At 39.3% G+C, this 20,519-nt stretch overlaps 1 protein-coding gene across 1 annotated transcript in view; it reads left to right on the top strand.

Annotated features, from left to right (window-relative positions):
• CDK14 (cyclin dependent kinase 14) overlaps positions 1 to 20,519 on the top strand; it is a 324,235-nt gene that overhangs the window by 245,676 nt on the left and 58,040 nt on the right. Inside the window, exons 13-14 of the mRNA XM_082325474.1 lie at positions 7,496 to 7,635; positions 11,449 to 11,595. Coding sequence (XP_082181600.1) covers positions 7,496 to 7,635; positions 11,449 to 11,564 — 256 coding nt within the window. The 3' untranslated portion in view covers positions 11,565 to 11,595. The remainder of the gene's footprint in view (positions 1 to 7,495; positions 7,636 to 11,448; positions 11,596 to 20,519) is intronic.

The raw sequence follows: 20,519 nt of genomic DNA, 5'->3' as shown, positions 1-20,519 counted from the left end.
AGTGAAATAATGTGAAATACTTCAGGTATTCTTCTTTTAGTTTAAAGAATTAGTTGTGGTTTTAAACAGTAGCAGAACACTGTACCCAGCAGTCATGTTGCCTGGAAAACCAGAACCTCAGAATTCCCAGGAATTAAGGAAGTTACGTGATCATATCACAGAAAGCCACATTCTCGATAGCTTAGAGTATTGGACATATATTGTACGTTTGCTGTTTAAATAAGCTTATTTTTCTTTTTCATGTCTGCCATGCAGACTCCATAGTTCTTGCTTCATTTGATGCTCCAGCATATATTATCCTGGCAGAAAGATACCTAGTATCAAATGTAAACCTTATTCTATATCAAAATGGTATAGAACAAGTAGGGGAAATATCTGCAATATTGTCAATGAACAATGAATCGGCTATCTTCATGCCCTAAGCTCTCAATAGTTGGCACTGGGTTTCTTTGGAGGGTTTCATAGCCCAGCATATTCATTCTGAGGCATGAGAGCAAGAGTTAGCCCAGGTGCATGTCAGGCTATAGAAGGACAAAACCCAGGATACTGTTAAGTCTGTTCTAAATTGACTGATTCTCTTTAAGCTTAGCATTTAAAGCTCAAATCAACCAAATTCAGTTTTTAAAGGTGTTGTGTTCTGTAAGGGTGTTAATGTTCTCCGTCCTATATGAAGCAGACCTTTCAAGCTGGATATCGCAAGCAGTGTTATATTGTAGAAATACAGTAATACATCTGAAATGGGCACTAAAACACATCAAATCTAGTGCAGAAAGAGTCAGGGAGAAATAGACTCATATCTAAGTTTTCGTCTTGTGTTACAGTCAGTGATGACACATACAAATGATTTTGTGATCTAGTCATGACTGAGCTTAATGGCCATTATCAAATGTGAATTGCCATGAGAGGTTGGATCACTTCATTGTCTAGCTTAGGTGTGACCGAACGGAGTCTCTGAAGCCTCACGTGACTCATGAGCAGTTTGAGTAAGTGTCTTAATTCTCCGTTCTGAGAAGTTCAGGAGCTGCAACTATAATTACGGTTTACCTACTGCCTACTGGGTCAGTAAATTCTTTTAAAAATTTACCAAGTGTATAAAAATTATATACCTAGAGGTAAATCTATGTTAAATAAAATAGAAAAAAACCCGAGTTGCGTATATTGTTAGAACCTTCATTTGTTACAGTCACTTTTTTTCATGAAATGTTATTCGACTTGGCTGCTTTTCAGCTAATGGCATCTGTGCAAGTGTCAAATGCGAATTAGTTCAGATGGGTCAGGGTTATTATCACCTTTCTGGAATGCACTAAATGATCTTACCTCCACAGCTTTCCAAATGAGGCACTGACGTTTTTTACATTTATGTTAACAGCAATACCAAAGAATCAAGCACCGGTACTTTTGGTGTATTACTGTGCAATATCAATGAATACTTATCATTGATTGTCATGGCTTTTATTTTAATAATAAACATTTTGACCACCTTTTCAGTACTTCCAACAGATAAGACTGCTGATCTTGTAATATGGTAATATAGTGAAAAGGGATCAAACTCATTTCTAAATTTCCAAAGACATTGTTTCATACACCCTTACAGAAATCGCGAAGGTCTGAAGACTGTGGAGCACAGTGTTGTGCAGCAGCACAGAGCAAGGACAGATGCTGGGAGCAGTGTAGCCACATTAGTGCAGGATTTGTCCCAGCCTACCTCACTGAAGAAGCCTGGGCACGATGTTGCACTAATGTGGCAATCTTGCTTCTAGTGAGGTACCGAGCTAGAAGATTACAATTGAACTGATGGCCTAGGGAGCCTGGAGACCATTCTTTCCTGCTCTGCATGTGTAGAGAGCTCAGTGTTTCTGAATCTAAACTGCTGCCAGCACCTCAATTTCGGAAGAACAAGATGGTGATCGGGTGTTTGGAGACATGCGTCTCCTGAAGATCATGCACAACCCAGCACAATGTTAGGACTGCTGTTGGCAGCCCCGTGCAGGTGTGGGGTACAATCCCAACACTGAAATATGGTCCCTGTGCCTGTGTTTGACTGTAGGTTAAATAATGTTTACTGTATAGTTCGGCTTGAAGTACCACTACATTGTGCTGTAGAGCAAATTCTGTATTTTGTGATTGATCAGCAACAAGTAAAACCCTGCTTCAGTGAGCCTTCAAAAGCTTTTGTCTCTCTTTGTTCATCAGTTTTAGTCCTCAGTACCCTCTGTGTAAAACACTGAGAAAAATGATAACGTCTTTACCCTGTTAGATTTTCATCTTGAGGTGCCACTTTATGCCTTCATCTGTATCAAAAGCTAAAAGCATCGCATCAAAACTTACGTTCACTTGTTGCGGTGGTTTCATGATGGCTAAATAATCTCTGCAACAGCTCCGTGGAGGCACACCAGGCATGTTAGGGAAGCAGCTCCTGCATGCTGGAGCTGGCACGTCAGGTCTTTGAAGACGGTAGGTGTTCTCGGCATGGCTGTAACAACAGAAAAGGCTGTTGATATTTAGTACAAAGGAAATGTTACTTAAGGTAGGCCCTGCTCCAATTTGTGTGCTGCATAGCTGCTGCTAGTAGGGTCACACGCATATTCAGAGGTGCAAACTATCAAGGCACGTGAGAGGATAATGAATTTGCAAAGAAAACAATAACTACAGTATACAGTGTTGGCACAGTTTTGTGTCAGAACTCAAGAGAGGCCTAAAGCCTGGGACAAGGGGAAAGACTGCCATCCTCAAGCAGACTTGGGTGAAAATGGGGAATATGGCCCTCGTGGTGGTGCAATGATAGGTGAGATACCACAGAGACTGTACAAGAGCCCTGTTGTTGAGGGGAGCATGGCGTCCTCTGTGAAATGAGCTGCGAGGGTTACCATATGGCCTGTCTGATTTGCACCAAGATGTGAAATTTTTTGTTTATGCTCTTCTTGCCATTAAACTTTAAACTCTGCTAAATGGTGTGATTGTTTGGGTTAACTGTGGTTTTGTCTTTCAGCACTTCAGGTTGCAAGGGATTACTTAGAATAAAGAAGCAGAGCTGAGATTTCCAAAGGGAATTAGGTGCCTCACTCCTCTAGGCCATGCTATAAATGCCAGCTGAGAAATGAATTAATGATACGCTGCGAGAGTCGTATCTTCACATGGAAAATATGCACAGTAAACGATTTTTGCTTTGGGAAGTATTTACCTCATGCTGTTAGGAGTATATAGACAGCATATTATCTCCATTTGTTTTAATGCCCATTTGTCTTAATTATTAATGTGAATTTGAGCTGCCTTCTTCATTGCATTTAAAAGCAAATCACTCCAAGTTCAGAAGTTCACTGCACATGCCCAAAACTTTTTTTTTCTCAAGAGCTTAAAGCAAACTTCAGTGATCTTAGTCATGTTCTGCTTGACCAAATACTGACCTTCCTCTGCAGTAGAAAGACATTTAAGCCTGTTTTCTGAAATTAAATCAAATTCTTGTAATCTAATGAGATTTACAACTGCTCAAGTCTAGTCAGATTCATATATGTTTAAAGTGAGACAGGTTCATATGGTGTTTGTTTTTCTTGAGCTAAGGCTGTATATAGCATTTTGGATTAAGTTGAAAATCAATGTTTCACAAATGTCATCAGAGTAGGTCTGTAAAAATATTCCCAATATTTCTCAAAACAATATCTACATATTATTTAATCCTCATTGCCAAAGGTTTCTCTGTATTCTGCTGTATGTCACATTTTCTGAAAGTATGTATGCTGTCATGGCTAGTAACTATTCCTCAGTGATTAGTGTGACAGTAAGTGAAGCGTGAATATTGAGACTTGCCATATCATGCATGCCAAGTTCCTATATGGCCCAACTGCTGTGAGACAAAACATGCTATTATGTTTTAGACACAAAGCCATATTGTTTGAAATTCCATCCTGTCACATACTGAAGGAGGTGTATTTAAAAATCAAATCTTTTTTTTTTTATAGTTATTTTTATTAACTTTTCTGTATTAGATACTTAACTACTGAACCCCATCAGAAAATTGAGCCTTTGTCCCTATTGAGGAATCATATTTCCAACTTACATCAGACAAATTGTTAATGTTTTAAGGAGGAGATTTTAAAGAGACTATTGGCAAAAAAAAAAGGAAAGAAACAAAACCAAATGTTCCGACGTTCCAGACTGCTGAGGTTATGCACTAAAGGGGTTTCTCCAAACAATTCTGATGTCATAGATGTAATTTAAATACATGATCATACAGTGCATTTTTCATAAGTGGAAGAATAGCTTGTCCTTAAACAAAACAGTAAAATTAGTCATGCATTCCAGTAAGGCATCGGTTTTAAGACTGACAACCTCAGGAGCCCACATGCATATGCCTTTTGCAGTGTCCACTGATTTCCAGAGGTGACCTTCGCAGAAGACATGGGTTTTGGAGAAGAATTTTTTCATTGCTGTGCAAAGCTCCGTAAACAAAGCTAGAACTTTGATGTAGAACTTTAAAGATAAAGCTGAGCCTAGCTAAAAGTGATGATTTGATCTGTGAGTTACTTGGATGATCTTCTTTGGCCTGTATTACACAGGAGGTGAGACTTGATCGTCATGGTCCCTTCTGAGTTTAAAATCTATAAATGCTTGGGAACATAATACTAATAATGTAGCAACTGGAATCTTCAAAGCACTGTAGAAACAACTAACTCACACCCCCCTGCCCAGCACTACTCGGAGTATTATCAGGGAAGGTAGATGGAAAAATTATAGCAGATTGAACTAATTTTGCAGACCGTGCAATTAATTTAGTCTTTTTTTCTCTCTATTAATTGTAAAAACGGTTCTAATTTTGACTGATTTATTCACAATTATTTCATTACTTGTTGTGATTATGTTGCAGCCCTAGATATTTTTGTTGGGTTTATATTGTATTAATGTATAATATAATCTGCTGGCTATTTGATACTTATCTTTGGCTTCTTGATTGATCTCAGTAAACAGGTATCTTTTTTGTTTCTAAACTGGGAAGGTGACTTTGGCTTCCTAAACTGTTCCTACTCAAAGTATTTTCAATTTATATTAGCCTGATTTTCTTGCTAAAAAAAATCTTAGCAGTATGCCAGGTTCGTTGGTGACCATTAACACAGTCAAAATGTTGGCACTACTCCGTTCAAGAACACCGAGGATGTCATCATCCATAATTCCACCTGCAATTCAGAATTAATTAATGTTTGAATGTTCTTTTCTTCTGCTTTGCCTTACTTAATTAGCATCTTCACTATACCTATGGATCAGCAAAGGAATGGTACAGCTCTTATATTAGAGGATAATATTTCACTGCTTATTTAAGTGACCTCATTTTTCTGACTTAACAGTAGCTTTCATTCAAGACAGAGCAAGTTCACTATGGCTCCTAAAAAGGACGCAGCTACCTCTGTGGGGAAAAAAATATGTTGGTGAAATGATTTGCCAGGACCACTGAACAAATAATTGGTGCAGGTGGGATCAGGACACAAGACAGGCCTCACAGACTCAATATAATCACTGGTCCATGGGAATTTTGGATGTGTAGAAGAATTAATACCAATTCTCCCTTAATAGTTACCCCTTGTTTTCCTTTCTTTTTTAAGACTAGTGTTTTCTCCTGGTATTCTGCTGTGTTCTGTAATGAAGTTTCCTGTAATTTTCAAAAAAGTTGAATGAAAGAATTTCTACAATCTGTTAGTTTAAGGAATCTGGAATTAATCCAGTTGTAGAATCTAATTTATAGGCAATGACTGTTTCATTCAAGATGCCTTTATTTGTCATGAACTGAAAATGAAAACAGAAAACATGCCCATCAGGAATACTAGAGTTTAGCATCTGTTTAACCTAGAATAACAATTCCAAATCCTAATCCTGGGAATTCTGTAAGATTATAGCTGATGAGAAATAATGTCCTGAAGTGCTCAGAATTCATCCCTGGGTAATTTCTGGACAAATATTCTGCCTGTTCTCAAGAAGAGATCAGATAGGCACAGTATTCAAAAATTCCTATCTAGCATACAGTTGCTAGAAATTAAAAAGACACCCAGTGGCATATTTTTTTGAATCATTACAAATATCAGCATATCATACATATGCCAGCACATAATTTATCAAAGATGCTTTGGACTTCTAAATTTTTTTTTCCACATTGAGTGTAGTATGGGCATGGACAAAAAGTTGTATCTGTGACATTTGTGACCTACTTAAAGTTTTCACTGTAATAACATTTTTTTTCATTAAGTGTTTTCAGTGTTATCTGTTCTTTGTTGCAGAGATAGTTTTCACCTGTGCATACACTGATCCTTATAAATTATGCAACGTCAGCCCAATATTAAGTATGTGAAAATAAAAGAGTAACTCTATTTAATCCGTCTTCCTTGAATGGCTTACCAGAAAGTCAGCTTGAGCTGAACAAAAATGAACATTTGCATGAAACATGCTGTAGGATTATTGATTTTAGAGGATAACACCATCTTTTTCAAATACTGCAGTATTTTGGACCACAGTCTACTCTATCTGTTTTGGGAAACCAGTGCACTGAAAAATAGGAGACTTTTTCTACACTTTTTACATGCATTTTTACCTGACAAGAGATCTTTACTGAGCAAAGGCATGGTTGAATTTACAGAGTTACCTTCTAATAATAGCAACACAATGTCGACAAGATTCAGCACCCCTTTTCTGACTGCATACTACAATAAGTTCAGTGGCTTTGGAAATTTAGGAGGCAGCTGTAGGTTACTAGACCCAAGCCACATCTCACTGATTACCATTTTACTCTTTCCCCTCCAAATCTATTATTTTTAGTTTATATTTTCTTATAATATTCTGAAGCATATAGCTCCCAGTAAAACAATGAGTTTTCTCAGACTTCCCTAGGTAGCATAGAAAAGATAATTCACTTACAATTTAATGTTTGCATTGCATTAACACCTAATGAAGGTGTCAGCCCCCTGCTGTGTGAATATATGAAAAAATAAGAAGTCAGTACTTCCCGAAAGACAAATGTCTTTATGAAACATAATGCATATGTTGCGTGTTAAGCGTCATTGGATTTTAAAATGTAATACTTCACAAAGTTGTATGAATACTGCTGTTATTTTAAGCCTGGATTTCATGGGTTTAGATAGTAAAAAGCATTTGTTTCCAGCACTGTAAATTTTAAGTCTGTCAGTATGCTCAATAAAATGTAAATGGAAGAATCAAAACAGTTGCTTTCAGGATGCTGTTGCTCATGATCCTTTAGCATACTAGGCAGGACATATATGATATGGTATATTATATGCTCTATATTTGTAAAATTTGTATGAATTTTGAGCTATCAATCCAGAAATAATTCATTGACTCCCTAACCTGAGGAATATCTTCCCTGGTAGTGCTCCCACACAGGCTTTGTCTTTGTCCTGGCTAGCAAGATTTGGTGTTTCAACTGTGCTGACTGCAGATGGAATTAGTAAACAGAAAAATGAGATTGTTTTTCAGAAAAACCTTCTTGTTTGTGTTTCAGGCTGAGCTGTGTGAATCATGCGGAAGATCTAGCCTCCAAACTACTCCAGTGTTTCCCAAAGAACAGATTGTCAGCACAGGCAGCCCTGAGCCATGAGTATTTCAGTGATCTGCCCCCACGGCTATGGGAGTTAACTGATAGTGAGTATAACCACCTCCGAATCGATTAAAAACAAAGACGCTACTTCATACAGATGCATGTGTGTATGCTAACCCTCACACGCAGACAGCTTCATGGACATACACAGCCACGCACAAAATACGTGAGTGCAATTGCGTAGCTTGAAATGACATAGTTAGCTTGACACAGGAAAAAAATGGACTCTTTTTTTTTTTTTTTGCTATCTCTGCTCTGCAGTCTGCAGCCAGCTATCTTTGTATTTGATTATGTGTGCAGCCAAGAGAATTATCTGAATTGTCATAAAGCAAAAGGAAAAATACAATTTACATATTTAGTGCTTTTCACTTTATAACATACAGTACTTCTTAACTAGCTGCAGCATACAGGATAAAAATCCAGCTGTGTTTGATTCACAGAATCTATATCTGTTATAACAGTAACCTTTAAGAAAGGATTCAGCATTTGGAAGTCTGAGAAACACAAAGTAGACAATCAGTTAATTTGCTGAATTAGACTATGTAAGAAGAGGATGGCAGATGATATTATTAACTAAGAATGCTTTCAGTATTTACATACGTCTTTTCATTTCTTTTATTAAACAAAATGCATTCCACTTGACTTGGCAAAAATGTTCCTATCATCATGTATGCTGTCAATTATCTCTTTAATAGTTGTAAATCATTTATATCAAACGTGTCCCTATCTTTTTCCAGTGTTAAAAGCACGCTACTATTTATTCCGGGGCACAATATTATCGTGCATGATATTTTTGATTCAGAGAAGGTTCTGTTATTAAAAATAGATTTCATAGGGGAATAACAATCCAGCATTTTGCTTTAACTCAATGTGAAGAGAAGCATGCTTGCATTAGAACAATGTATGTTATATTCTGCTTTCAAGCATACATCCATTAGCAAAATATCCAAATCCAGTACTCTGAGGCAAAAAGTTCAGAGGTGCACCAATGGCACGTGTGTGTTTAACCATGGCTGGTTTAAAAGTTTGCTTGTAAAAACTGAGCTCCCTTTCTGAATATTAATCCACAATAGATTCTGTTTGCATCAGTGTCAGTATGAAAACTTTTGTCTTCCAAAAGTTTATCTTTTCCATCCTTGACAGCTGTAGTAATCACATCTTGAGCTGGTTCTGCGGTCTGGCTGTCCAAGTACCCTACTCCCAACTTTGCTCTGAAGAGCACTCTCCCATTTGTAGAATGTGAACATTAAAATCAAACTAGCACCACTAATTTTTGTCCATCACCGGCTCTGTCACAGACTGTGTCCTTGCCATGCAAAAAGATTCCCAGTTTCCTCCTCTGCCGTGCTAACCCACCACTTAGTTTGCTGACTGCGGTACTTTATAAGCTGAAAATTCAAAGGGTGCAGTGTAAATTAAGGCTGCTGTTGAAAGTCTGTCTTTGCTGAAACTGATGCAAAGAGATTCATTTCTTCAGGACTAATGAAATATCAAGAATGCGAGTTCGTTTATCCTTTTTCCACTAAATGGAAAACAAAAATCACTCTGCAGTGGTGACATCTCAATCCTTCTGACTGTGATTTAGTCTAGCCAGGATTTTGAATTCTGAATTCTGCAGTAGTACTTTTCTGTTAATATGGACTTATTACCCACTTGCCACTTAGTTTATCAGTCAGTGGTTAAATCCAGTTCTATCAGTGAAGTAAATGCCTACACATTATCACTCTGCAGCAGGCTGCCAACAGAGACAGTCTTGTCCTAGTCATTAACAAGCACAATGTATGCAGAACACCAGAGGGGAATTAAAACCACAAAAAATACCTCAGGGTGGTATTTTTAATATGAGAATTTAATTTGTAATTTCACAGATTAAGAATTTTGGCTGCATTAATCCTTTTATCAGCTCACAGCAGGTTATTTGCAGAAGCATAACCATAAGGCGATATTCATTGGCAGAAACACGTCTTTGCATAACGTTAAACATCAGGAGCAGTGAAACCTTTTGAAGGGGGGAGAATAAAGATGAAAAATCATTATATTTTAAAGCAAGGTTCTTCTAAATGCCTCCAGTAAAATTTTTGAGTTACAGAAAGACTATTTCTGTGTTTAGTAGATAATCATTATGAAGCATAAATCCAGATGCAAGAAAGGACAATCCCAGTATCAAATATTACAATCATTTCTATTTAGTATGACTTGGCTATACTTGTAAACATATTTACAAAACAAAGAAGTCATATACTTGGGAGAGTTGGGAAAATGTTTACTGTGTAGTGAAATTTCCAGGTTTTGTGATTCTAGTTCTCTGGGTTAGTATTTTACATTGGGAAGGACTTGCTATTGATAGTTAATTAAAGGCAGGTATAAATACATTGAGACTTTATGCACAAGAGAAGTGTGTGTACACACAAAATCTACTGCCTCCTAATCAAGCCACCACTGCGATTTTACAAATCTCTGATGTATTCATCATGGAATATGTTTTGTCCAATTTACTCCTAGTGTTGAATTGCAAATTTGAGGATTTAGCACTAAAAACCAAGGAAAGACTCTCAGGTGAGGAAGAAGAAACAGAGGGAAAAAAAATCAGTCAAATGGTTTTCTATCAGAAAATATTGTTTCTTTGGAATCACAGTATTTCACAAAAGTATGGTGACTCTGCCTACATTGAAAAAGTCAAAAAGAAATGCTTCACTTTCTCTTCTTGTTTTGACTTTAGTACTATGAATTTATATTCTATGTAGTATTTTACAGGATAGGATTTTTCCATTGGGAAAAAAAAAAAATCAGTCCTCCCCCTTTTCTGCTTTCTTATATGAGAGCTCATATTGATTTATTTGCATAGAATGTATGCCATTCATAGTGTATGTTACCAAGGATAGCAGAATATCAAATGCAAGTTGAGATGTCAAAAATACAGTGGGAAGATCCTGGGCATAAAACAACAGCTAGGTCTTTTAAATGCACAAAAATGAAGGAGTAGCTCCAAAAACTTACAGCTATGCTCGTTGTTAGAGTGAAAACAAAGAAAACTGTTCCGGCCCTGATCAGTTCTTTAAACAGACAGTCTATTAACATTTTCTCATGCAATCATGCAGTGGCAGCTCTCCGAGGATATTTTTGTATGGACATTTTGTCTCAGAAGGTATTAAAAGTCAGTGATTTTTCCCCACCAGTTTGAGGCATCTTAAGTAAAAATGAGTTTCAGATCAACAATGTGTAATTCCTTAACCATTTTCAGTTTGATTCCTCTGATTCATATCATCAGGTCTACTAATAATTAGTTGCCTGGTGTTATGTGGAAATCGTCAAGATTTTTCTAGCTCATGCAGAACGGGATTACTTTATGTAAAAGCTTTTTGAGTTGTTGGGATATTTTTAACAAGCCTAGTTGTCTTTAATAGTTAATAAAATGAAGTAAAGCAAAATATCTCAGTTCTACTGGCATCAGGATTTTGACAATGTAATACGTGATGTCAAATTATTGAAAAACCTTGCTGCATTTTTTCACATTCTTATTTATTTCTAAATGCTATCAGAGAGGAAATTTTAAAATGGAAAATATGAATTATGTAGCAGTGTAAGGACAAGCAAACAAACACACACACACCCTGGAAACAGTTTTTTTAGATCAAATGCGACTGAGAATGTTTGCATCATACATCTTCCATCATCATGCATGCAGGTTCTTTCCAGTTGGAATTTTTACAGTGCTTACTTGCATAAATAGGTGGTATATGTAAAAGATGTATATATTTACTCAGTGTTGTGTTTGCCATATATATTAATTAATTATTTTTAAATTCCTACTTTTGCGGAAAAAATCAAAGTTTCTGAACTGACACTCTTTTTTTCAGTGTCTTCTATTTTTACTGTACCGAATGTAAGATTACAGCCAGAGACTGGAGAAAGCATGAGAGTCTTTGGAAAAAACAATAGTTATGGCAAAGGTGTATCAAACAGCAAACATTGAAGAGTACCTATATTCACAGCTGAAAATGCAGGTAAGACATGATTATTGGAAGGTATATCTTTGAAAATGCTCTTTACTTTAGTTCTCTTTACAGAAAAAAAATATAAATTTCAACTGCACATTTCTTAAATTGCTCATGTTCAGGCAGATAATCTGTTTTTGCAGTATAGGTGGTCAATATGATGAGTGTGAGTTCCTGGCCTTGTGGACAGGATCAGTGTCAACGACAGGTTGACAACATTGCAGAAGTTGGTGCCAGCAGATAAAGCACTAGGTTGCCTTTAATTTGGGCTGATATTTTTTTCCCCTGGTAAGATATGGAGAAATAAAATATCTCTTGCCAGTTCTGTTGTTAAACTTTGGGGCAAGGACAAAAAATGATTCATTTAGTAGGTTTGGTAGCTTTAATAGGAGAAGGATATTCTTGATGGAGGCAGAGCTGCTGTCATGTTAATTAATTTGATCTATATCACTAGATCTACTAGAACTGGTTTTATTCTTGGATGGCTTTCATTCAATACCCCATCTTTTTAACCCTAGTTATTCAACAGTGAAATAGCGTGTAATATGACTTCAGATATTCTAAGAGTATAATAGAACCTGGGAAGGGCAGGTGAGTAGAGAGGCTACTTAGTAACTTAAAATAAGGGAATGGTGGTTGTTACATCATAGAATCATAGAATGGTTTGGGTTGGAAGGGACCTTAAAGATCATCTAGTTCCACACCCCCTGCCATGGGCAGGGACACCTTCCACTAGACCAGGTTGCTCAAAGCCCCATCCAACCCGGCCTTGAACACCTCCAGGGATGGGGCATCCACAGCTTCCCTGGGCAACCTGTTTGGGTGCCTCACCACCCTCATAGTGAAGGATTTCTTCCTTATATCTAATCTAAATCTACCCTCTTTGAGTTTAAAGCCATTACCCCTTGTCCTTTCACTACATGCCCTTGTAAAAAGTCCCTCTCCAGCTTTCTTGTAGGCCCCCTTCAGGTACTGGAGGGCTGCTATAAGGTCTCCCTGGAGCCTTCTCTTCTCCAGGGCGAACAACCCTGACTCTCTCAGCCTGTCTTCATAGGAGAGGTGCTCCAACCCTCTGATCATCTTTGTGGGCCTCCTCTGGACTCGCTCCAACAGGTCCATGTCCTTCTTATTCTGGGGGCCCCAGAAGCTGAACGCAGTACTCCAGGTGGGGTCTCATGAGAGCAGGGTAGGGGTGGAGAATCACCTCCCTCAACCTGCTGGTCACATCTCTTTTGATGCAGCCCAGGATACAGTTGGCTTTCTGGGCTGCAAGTACACATTGCTGGGTAGTGTTGAGCTTCTCATCAACCAACACCCCCAAGTCCTTCTCCTCAGGGCTGCTCTCAATCTATTCTCCACCCAGCCTGTACTTGTCCTTGGGATTGCCCCAACCCATGTGCAGGACCGTACACTTGGCCTTGTTGAACATCATGAGGTTCTAGCCTGTCAGGGTCCCTCTGGATGGCATCCTTTTCCTCCAGTGTCTCGACTGCACCACGCAGCATCGGCAAACTTGCTGAGGGTGCACTCAATCCCACTGTCCATGTCACTGACAAAGATGTTAAACAGCACCAGTCCCAATACCAACCCCTGAGGAATGCCACTTATCACTGGTCTCCACTTGGACATCAAGCTGTTGACCCCAATTCTTTGAGTGCGACCACCCAGCCAATTCCTTATCCACCAAGCGGTCCATCCATCAAATCCATGTCTCCCCAATTTAGAGGCAAGGATGTCATGCAGGACAGTGTCAAATGCTGTGCACAAGTCCAGGTAGATGACATCAGTTACTTTTCCCGTATCCACCAGTGCTGTAACCCCATCATAGAAGGCCACCAAATTTGTCAGGCACAATTTGCCCTTAGTGAAGCCATGTTGGCTGTCACCAGTCACCTCCTTATTTTCCATGTGCCTTAGCATAGTTTCCAGGAGGATCTGCTCCATGATCTTGCTGGGCACAGAGGTGAGACTGACTGGCCTGTAGTTCCCCGGTTTTCTTTTTTTGCCTTCTTAAAAATGGGGGTTATGTTTCCCCTTTTCCAGTCAGTGGGAACTTCATTAAACTGCCACGACGTCTCAAATATGATGGATAGTGGCTTAGCAACTTCATCCGACAGTTTCCTCAGGACCCATGGATGCATCTCATCAGGCTCCATGGACTTGTGCACCTTCAGGCTCCTTAGATGGTCTTGAACCTGATCTCCTACAGTGGGCGGCTCTTCATTCTCCCAGTCCCTGCCTTTGCCTTTTGTGACTTGGGTGGTGTGGCTTGAGCACTTGCCAGTGAAGACTGAGGCAAAAGAGTCATTGAGTACCTCAGCCTTCTCCATATCCCGGGTAACCAGGTCTCCTGTTACCCTCCAGAGAGGGCCCACATTTCCCTACTCTTCCTTTTATCACTAACGTACCTATAGAAGCTTTTCTTGTTGCCCTTGACATCCCTGGCCAGATTTAATTCTATCAGGGTTTTAGCTTTCCTAACCTGATCCCTGGCTGCTCAGACAATTTCTCTGTATTCCTCCCAGGCTACCTGTCCTTGCTCCCACCTCTGTAGGCTTCCTTTTTGTGTTTGAGTTTGTGCAAGAGCTCCTTGTTCATCCATGCAGGCCTCCTGGCATTTTTGCCTGACTTCCTCTTTGTTAGGATGCATCGCTCCTGAGCTTGGAGGAGGTGATCCTTGAATATTAACCAGCTTTCTTGGGCCCCTCTTCCCTCCAGGGCTTTATCCCATGGTACTCTACCAAGCAGATCCCTGAAGAGGCCAAAGCCTGCTCTCCTGATGTCCAGGGTAGTGAGCTGGCTGTGAGCCCTCCTCGGTGCCCTAAGGATCTTGAACTCCACCATTTCATGGTCACTGCAGCCAAGGCTACCCTTGAGCTTCACATTCCCTACCAGCCTCTCCTTGTTGGTGATAACAAAGTCCAGCATAGCACCTCTCCTCGTTGGCTCCTCTGTCACTTGGAGAAGGAAGTTACCATCAACACATTCGAGGAACCTCCCAGATTGCTTATGCCATGCTGTGTTGTCTCTCCAACAGATATCAGGGTGGTTGAAGGTCCATGAGGACCAGGGCTTTTGAATGTGAGGCTGCTCCTATATCATGGCATTAACTCTCTTCTGCCTGTATGCATCACCCAGTGTTTGTTCAGTGGGATTTAACACTTCACAGACTCTTCCAGGTTAGCAGTATTCCCTTACATAACTGCTTTGCTTATTATGCTTCTCTAAGTAGTTTCATACTCGCAGTGTTTCACAAAATAACCAAAGTGCAGATTCGTTTCATTCAAAAACCTAGACCTGCCTTTTTTTTTTAAGTCACAATTGCTTTTGCGAGTTGAGTCCCTTATAACAGCTTGTTATGGAAGTTCTAGGAGCTGAGATAAATGCACATGCTGCTCATGTACCTATTCAAAGGTACAGTCTCATATAAATGTAGTTGATATTCTCATTAAGTCTATATTTAGCTGAGTCTGCTTGTTACAGTATCAGATATAACTTTCTCTAATGAATTATATTGAGCTTTACTGTTGTATGTTTATGTGCAATTTTTTTTAACCCTGTAATGTTACAGAGGTTGCTGCTGACAGGCAGCAGCTCCTGAAAAACTGAAATGAATAGGTTTCAGTCTTGACAGCTTGCCCCAATTTTTTCACATGCTCTTTGCCAGCAAACCATTTAAGATTTTCTAATGTCAGAAATGAGGCTACCTCAGAGCAGTCTGTTTATGTCTTTATTGACAAGCTAATCCCTACTTTTTCCTGGGGCTGTGTCCCTGCAGACATCTCTTCAACCTTGTCTGTTCTAACGTGACATATCATCCATCTAAAGTAAATTTAGAGTGTGCCCATCTGTGCTAAAGACCTTTTGTGTGGAAGCTTACATACAGAATCTCATTTCTCATGTACAAAATCTCCTTTCTGTTGCTTCCAAACAAATGTAATTTTTCATTTATACAATATATAATAGAAAGTTTGTATTTGCAAACAAACATGTAAAATAGCACATAGGAGAACTGTTTGTTTGATCATTCTTACTGAATATCTATTTAAGCAGATACAGATGACTCTTTAAAATTTTATATGTAAGCAAAAAGAGAGAGCCATATGTACCTTTGACGTACATTGCTGTACTGCTGTGGCTACTCAACCACAGCTTTAAAAAAGAATAGCATCTTTCATTGTATAAGATCTGGAGGCACTTAACAAATGTTAAGTTGTGACATATATACATTATTGATTACAGTTTTCCATTGTGGCTTGGGACTTTGTTGTGTTAGGTGCTTACAGTGCAATAAAAGATCAGTTCCTGGTTGTAGTATTTGACTTGTGACATAAGATGGGGAGCAGCAGATAATACTGGAAGAGTATTAGTGCCAAAAAGAAGTCCTTTTACTTGTACAGTGTAGGAAGATGGGGATTGATGAGATTAAACTAGAATAGCAGGGGAGGCAGAAGAAATGTGGCCACGGAACTTGGACCTGGGTGAGGAATTGTAGGATGGGTGGAAACCTTTAAAGGGATGAGACCACCAAGTAAGAGGAAATAAAAGTCAGTGTGGAGAGTGAAAGGAGTTGGGGAAAAAAGACTGCCATTTTGATAATGTGAAAAGGGGGTCTGGTGAAGGCTTAATCTGAATAGCAGGTGGCTGTGATTTTAAGCAGTAGAGCAGTGATTGGCAAGTAGGATGTTCAATCAGTAAAACCGAATGAGTTAGGAACTGAGTCAGTTACTCTAACAGAAGACCAGAGTTGCAGTAAGCAGGATAGTAGCATTAAGGAAGGGGTATTTATGATGAGATATTCAGTTAAAGTCTCCATTCACAAGGCTCAGTGAAGCAAAAAGATGCATGAAAAGCAAAAAGAAAGATGACAGTAGCTCTCCAGGGCCATGAAGTTAACAGGTAAGCAAGAGTTAGAGGGATGGAGGAAAACAGAACGAGCTGTTAAATTGTCAAAGAGAATGGTCAGATAACATCACAGCTAGAGGGGATAAAGGAAAATTAAAAGGTGCCAATATTGTAAGGAAATAGATCAGATTATGGAAAAAGGAGAGGCAAACAAATACTTATAGCTTGTCTCCTGGACAAGGCAGGTACGTACATGTTTTACCCATCTTCTTCAGTTGACTTTATGCATATATAGAAGTGGTAGGGAAGTTAGGAAGTGCTGGAATTTTGAAGTAGTCCAGTATCTGTCAGGAAGCTGTGAAAGAGAAAAATTTGTAGATAGTTGCTCTCTAAATCCTCTGACATGTGTGTGGAAGGGAATGGTTCTATTTTTTCTATATTTTTATACATTTATACATTGTAAAGGAATTTATTAGAAGACACACACAAAAAACCCAAACAAGGAACCATCTTCAGCCACCTCCAGAACCTCAGTGGTGTTGAAGGAAATTCCAGTCTTACGTCTTCTCTCTGGTCCTTCCTTTCAAGTGTTCCTAATTTCCTTTTTTCGGGGTGGAATAGGAAATAAAATTGAGAGCGCCAACAAAGAAGCTGTGCCAAATCTTTCTGTGATAATTTAAGAAATTACCACCTCCTGCTGTTCTCTCCACATGCTTGCCAGATGTTACTGCCCTAATAGCACACCCACTGAATTAAATCCACCTTTCTTTAAGTTTTGGAAAGCAAAGAGACTGAGCTTTGCCCAGGAGTGGCTGAGACATGGGCAAACATCATCATCTGCCGACTTTGGAAGCAGCGATTTCTGGCAGATTGGTGAGGAAGATGAGCTAAAGGCAGTAACTTTGTAAATGGCTCTAACATCATTTGTTAGAGCTTGTCTGCTGCCCTTAGCAATAGCTGCAAGGAGCAGCTGAAGAAACTGGTGCATCCCTGAGAATTTCTACTGTCTTTGAAATATTGTAGTGCTTTGGCTGCCTGTCTGCAGCATAGCTGCTTACAGATCCAAAAAACTCCCTGAAATAGCAGTAACCTAGGACATGTTTCTGAAAACCTAGATAACCCCTGTCAGACCCAGACTACTAATAGGGTCTTTGTGGACTACACTGTGTCATTGTCATGGGCTCCAAGAGAGAGACAACACGTTATTTCAGTGCCCATGGGGAAAGAGCTGACATTTGAAGTTATCAAGGTGAATTCTGAGACTGCTCCCTACTGGAGAAAATCAAGCAATATGTGGTAATGAGCTCCATTTTACACACAAGAATCTGTCATTAGTGAATTAGAGGAGGCCTTTTAGGGAGAAAGGAAAGAAATCTTTTGGCCATATCCAAGCATCTTTAAAGCTTTGTGACAAAGCAAAACACTTGTATTTTGTGCCTGATGGTTTTAACTGATATTTTTTTTCCCCATGGGCAGGAAGCACCTCTGTGGAAGCATTCGCCACTTCTGCATACACTGTTGAGATATATTGTGTATTGTATTCACCCACCTCTACAGATATTTTATTGAGGCATGAATGGACCATAAGAAACTCCAGAGCTGCTTTTTCCTTTGGCCAGTGGAATACATGGCTAGAGCTTGTTCCTCTCTGGAGTAGGATGAGTCAAATTGTAATTGAAAAGACAAGGCATTACCTGATACCAGATAGCACGTGATGTTTTCTCGTGGTGATTTATAATCCCCAGTTCCCATTGGTGGACCAGAGACACGAGATGTGTTTCTGGCCTATTGTCTGCTTCCCGGAGCCAGCAGGGACAGCTTCATTCAGGATAGTAACACCATATGCTTTTAAAGTATTTAACCTGTATTACCATAATGAGATCCCCTGGCTTTCTAAATCTCTTTGACAATTCACTGGAGCAAAACAAAAAGTGGTCTTTATTTGTATTGCTTCACCACACACACATGCATCTGAGCAATCCTGAATTTCAATCACAGGATGCTGAATTCTTTCTTCTGTGTCCATTTAAGCCAGCAACTGACACTAGCCCAGCCAGTCGAAGGGACGATGGCATCATTCGGGTCAGCTCAGCTGTGTGAAACAGAATAAAGCTGAATAGGTGACAGTTACCACTATAATAGCAAAAAGTGCTAGCTTTACTGATTTGGTTACTTCTGACCAGGGATGTTCAGCAGCACAGAATCGTTACATAAAATTACCTTTTTCTCTTTGCTAGCTAGAGATGTGACTGTTGCATCCCCATCCAAATAGTTTCATTTTTGTTTGTCATCTTCAGTTTTACATTTACAAATTGTGTAAGAGTGCCTCTTCAGCACTGCTGTGTGGGAACATCATTTTTGCCTGCTTTACCCTAGTTGAGCCACAGGGAAGCTATAGTCCAGCAGAGTACATGTCCAGCAGTCAGCACTGAAGTCATTCTTATTCACTACTCCCCTGCATTTACTCTGTCCTGGGTATCCCAGCGTTGCTGAATCACCATGGAAAACCATACATGTGCTTCTAAGTCTTCATCTCTCCAGCTTCAGGGGATAAGACTGTAGTAATTACAGTGGAAAAAGGTCTGCATAAAAGAGAAATTCTGGACTGAGTTACTGTATGTCAGCCAGATTTTGTCATTGTTGATTTAATCAAAAGCTGAAAGTAGCCAGTAGTGCTTTATAGGTGCGAGATCTTGAAATTCGGTGTAAACCTGGCTTGGGAGAGAAAAGAAGAGTTATAAAAGCACAGCAGTTAACAGTTTCATTTTTAAAATCGACTTTTTTTTTTTTCAAATAGATCAAATAGACGTGTGCAAACAGTCATTGTGCTGCTGCAGTTGAAAAGATGGAGGCCTAAGTGCTGAAGATGGGAGGTTTAAATTTCTCTTCCATCTTTTAGTGCCAGACAATGTCTATACATGAGTGTTGAGGGTCAGTTTAATTATTTAACTAATACTGGATTTGCATAAATTGGCTTTCATGAAAAGGCTAATAAGATGCAGTTGTGGTGGGCAGCTGAAAGCAATTTGGGTTTGAGTCCAGTAATGACAGTACTAAACAGAGTTGAAATTGTAACATTAATTTTGCAAAATGTTAAATTAGTATTAAGCTGTGAAAGATAACTGCAGGATCCAAGGTATTTTTTGGCACTCTAATACTTTTAGTGCCATTATTTTCATATGTTAACAACATAATGGTTTTATGAGACTGTTCCAGCTGTGCTTTACTTAATATCGAAGAATAAGATCACTGCACTGATAACATATGTCCTAAATTTAACACACAAGGGAGAAACTCCAGGCATTGGACTACATTCTCCTCTTGATATCTAAGAATTTATTTTCTTGTTCCTGTTAGTCCAAAATGAGAGTTATAGACTGAATTTTGCCCTCTATTCAGGCATAAAGAAAAGCTCACTCTGTTCAGCAGAGTCTGTGCAAAGGGTGAAATGGACTGAGCAAATAGCTGGCCAGTGCAAAGCTGTCTTCGTATAAACCCCCGTCTCCTTTAAGCGACATGCGGTGACTGAGGATGGAGCAACCATCCCTGCGGAAGTCCATCAGGTCCCCCAGTATGCCAGAGTAAAGGGAACCCGCCACCTGATCAGGGAGTTGGTGGGACTTGAAAATATGTTCAATGGTGTTCCTGTGTCGGTACTGTAATAGCTCACCTTGTCTGTTGTCATGTGAAATGCACTCTCACTTAATTGCACTCAGTATAAGTAGTGGAATATGCTGAGAGCCTGTCTGATCTCTAGACTGAAACACCAGGACAGCATCTATGCCTGGAAATAAGTAGATGGAAATAAGTAAGCATGAACAAGATTTCTAAAATCATGGACAGGATTCTGGGAGGAGAGGTAGTTTGGGAGTTTCTTTAGGGATGAAGGAAGAAGAAGAAAAGAAAGGAAGCAGGACAGAGAGAGGAGGACTTCACATTTATTATTACCTACTGTGCTCGGTAGGACAAGTATTTCAAACCTCCATGGCTAGGAGAGATTGACGTCTTCCTTGCAATTATTTACTCCATGTTATTCTGTGTGAAATTAGTGGCTACATACTTACTGGCATGATTTTTTTTTAAGTTGC

The sequence above is a fragment of the Platalea leucorodia genome (assembly GCF_965183815.1).
Source record: "Platalea leucorodia genome assembly, chromosome: 1".
Taxonomy (NCBI): domain Eukaryota; kingdom Metazoa; phylum Chordata; class Aves; order Pelecaniformes; family Threskiornithidae; genus Platalea; species Platalea leucorodia.
The sequence above is the reverse complement of the archived record's forward strand: the minus strand, read 5'-3'. Positions and strand labels throughout refer to the sequence as shown.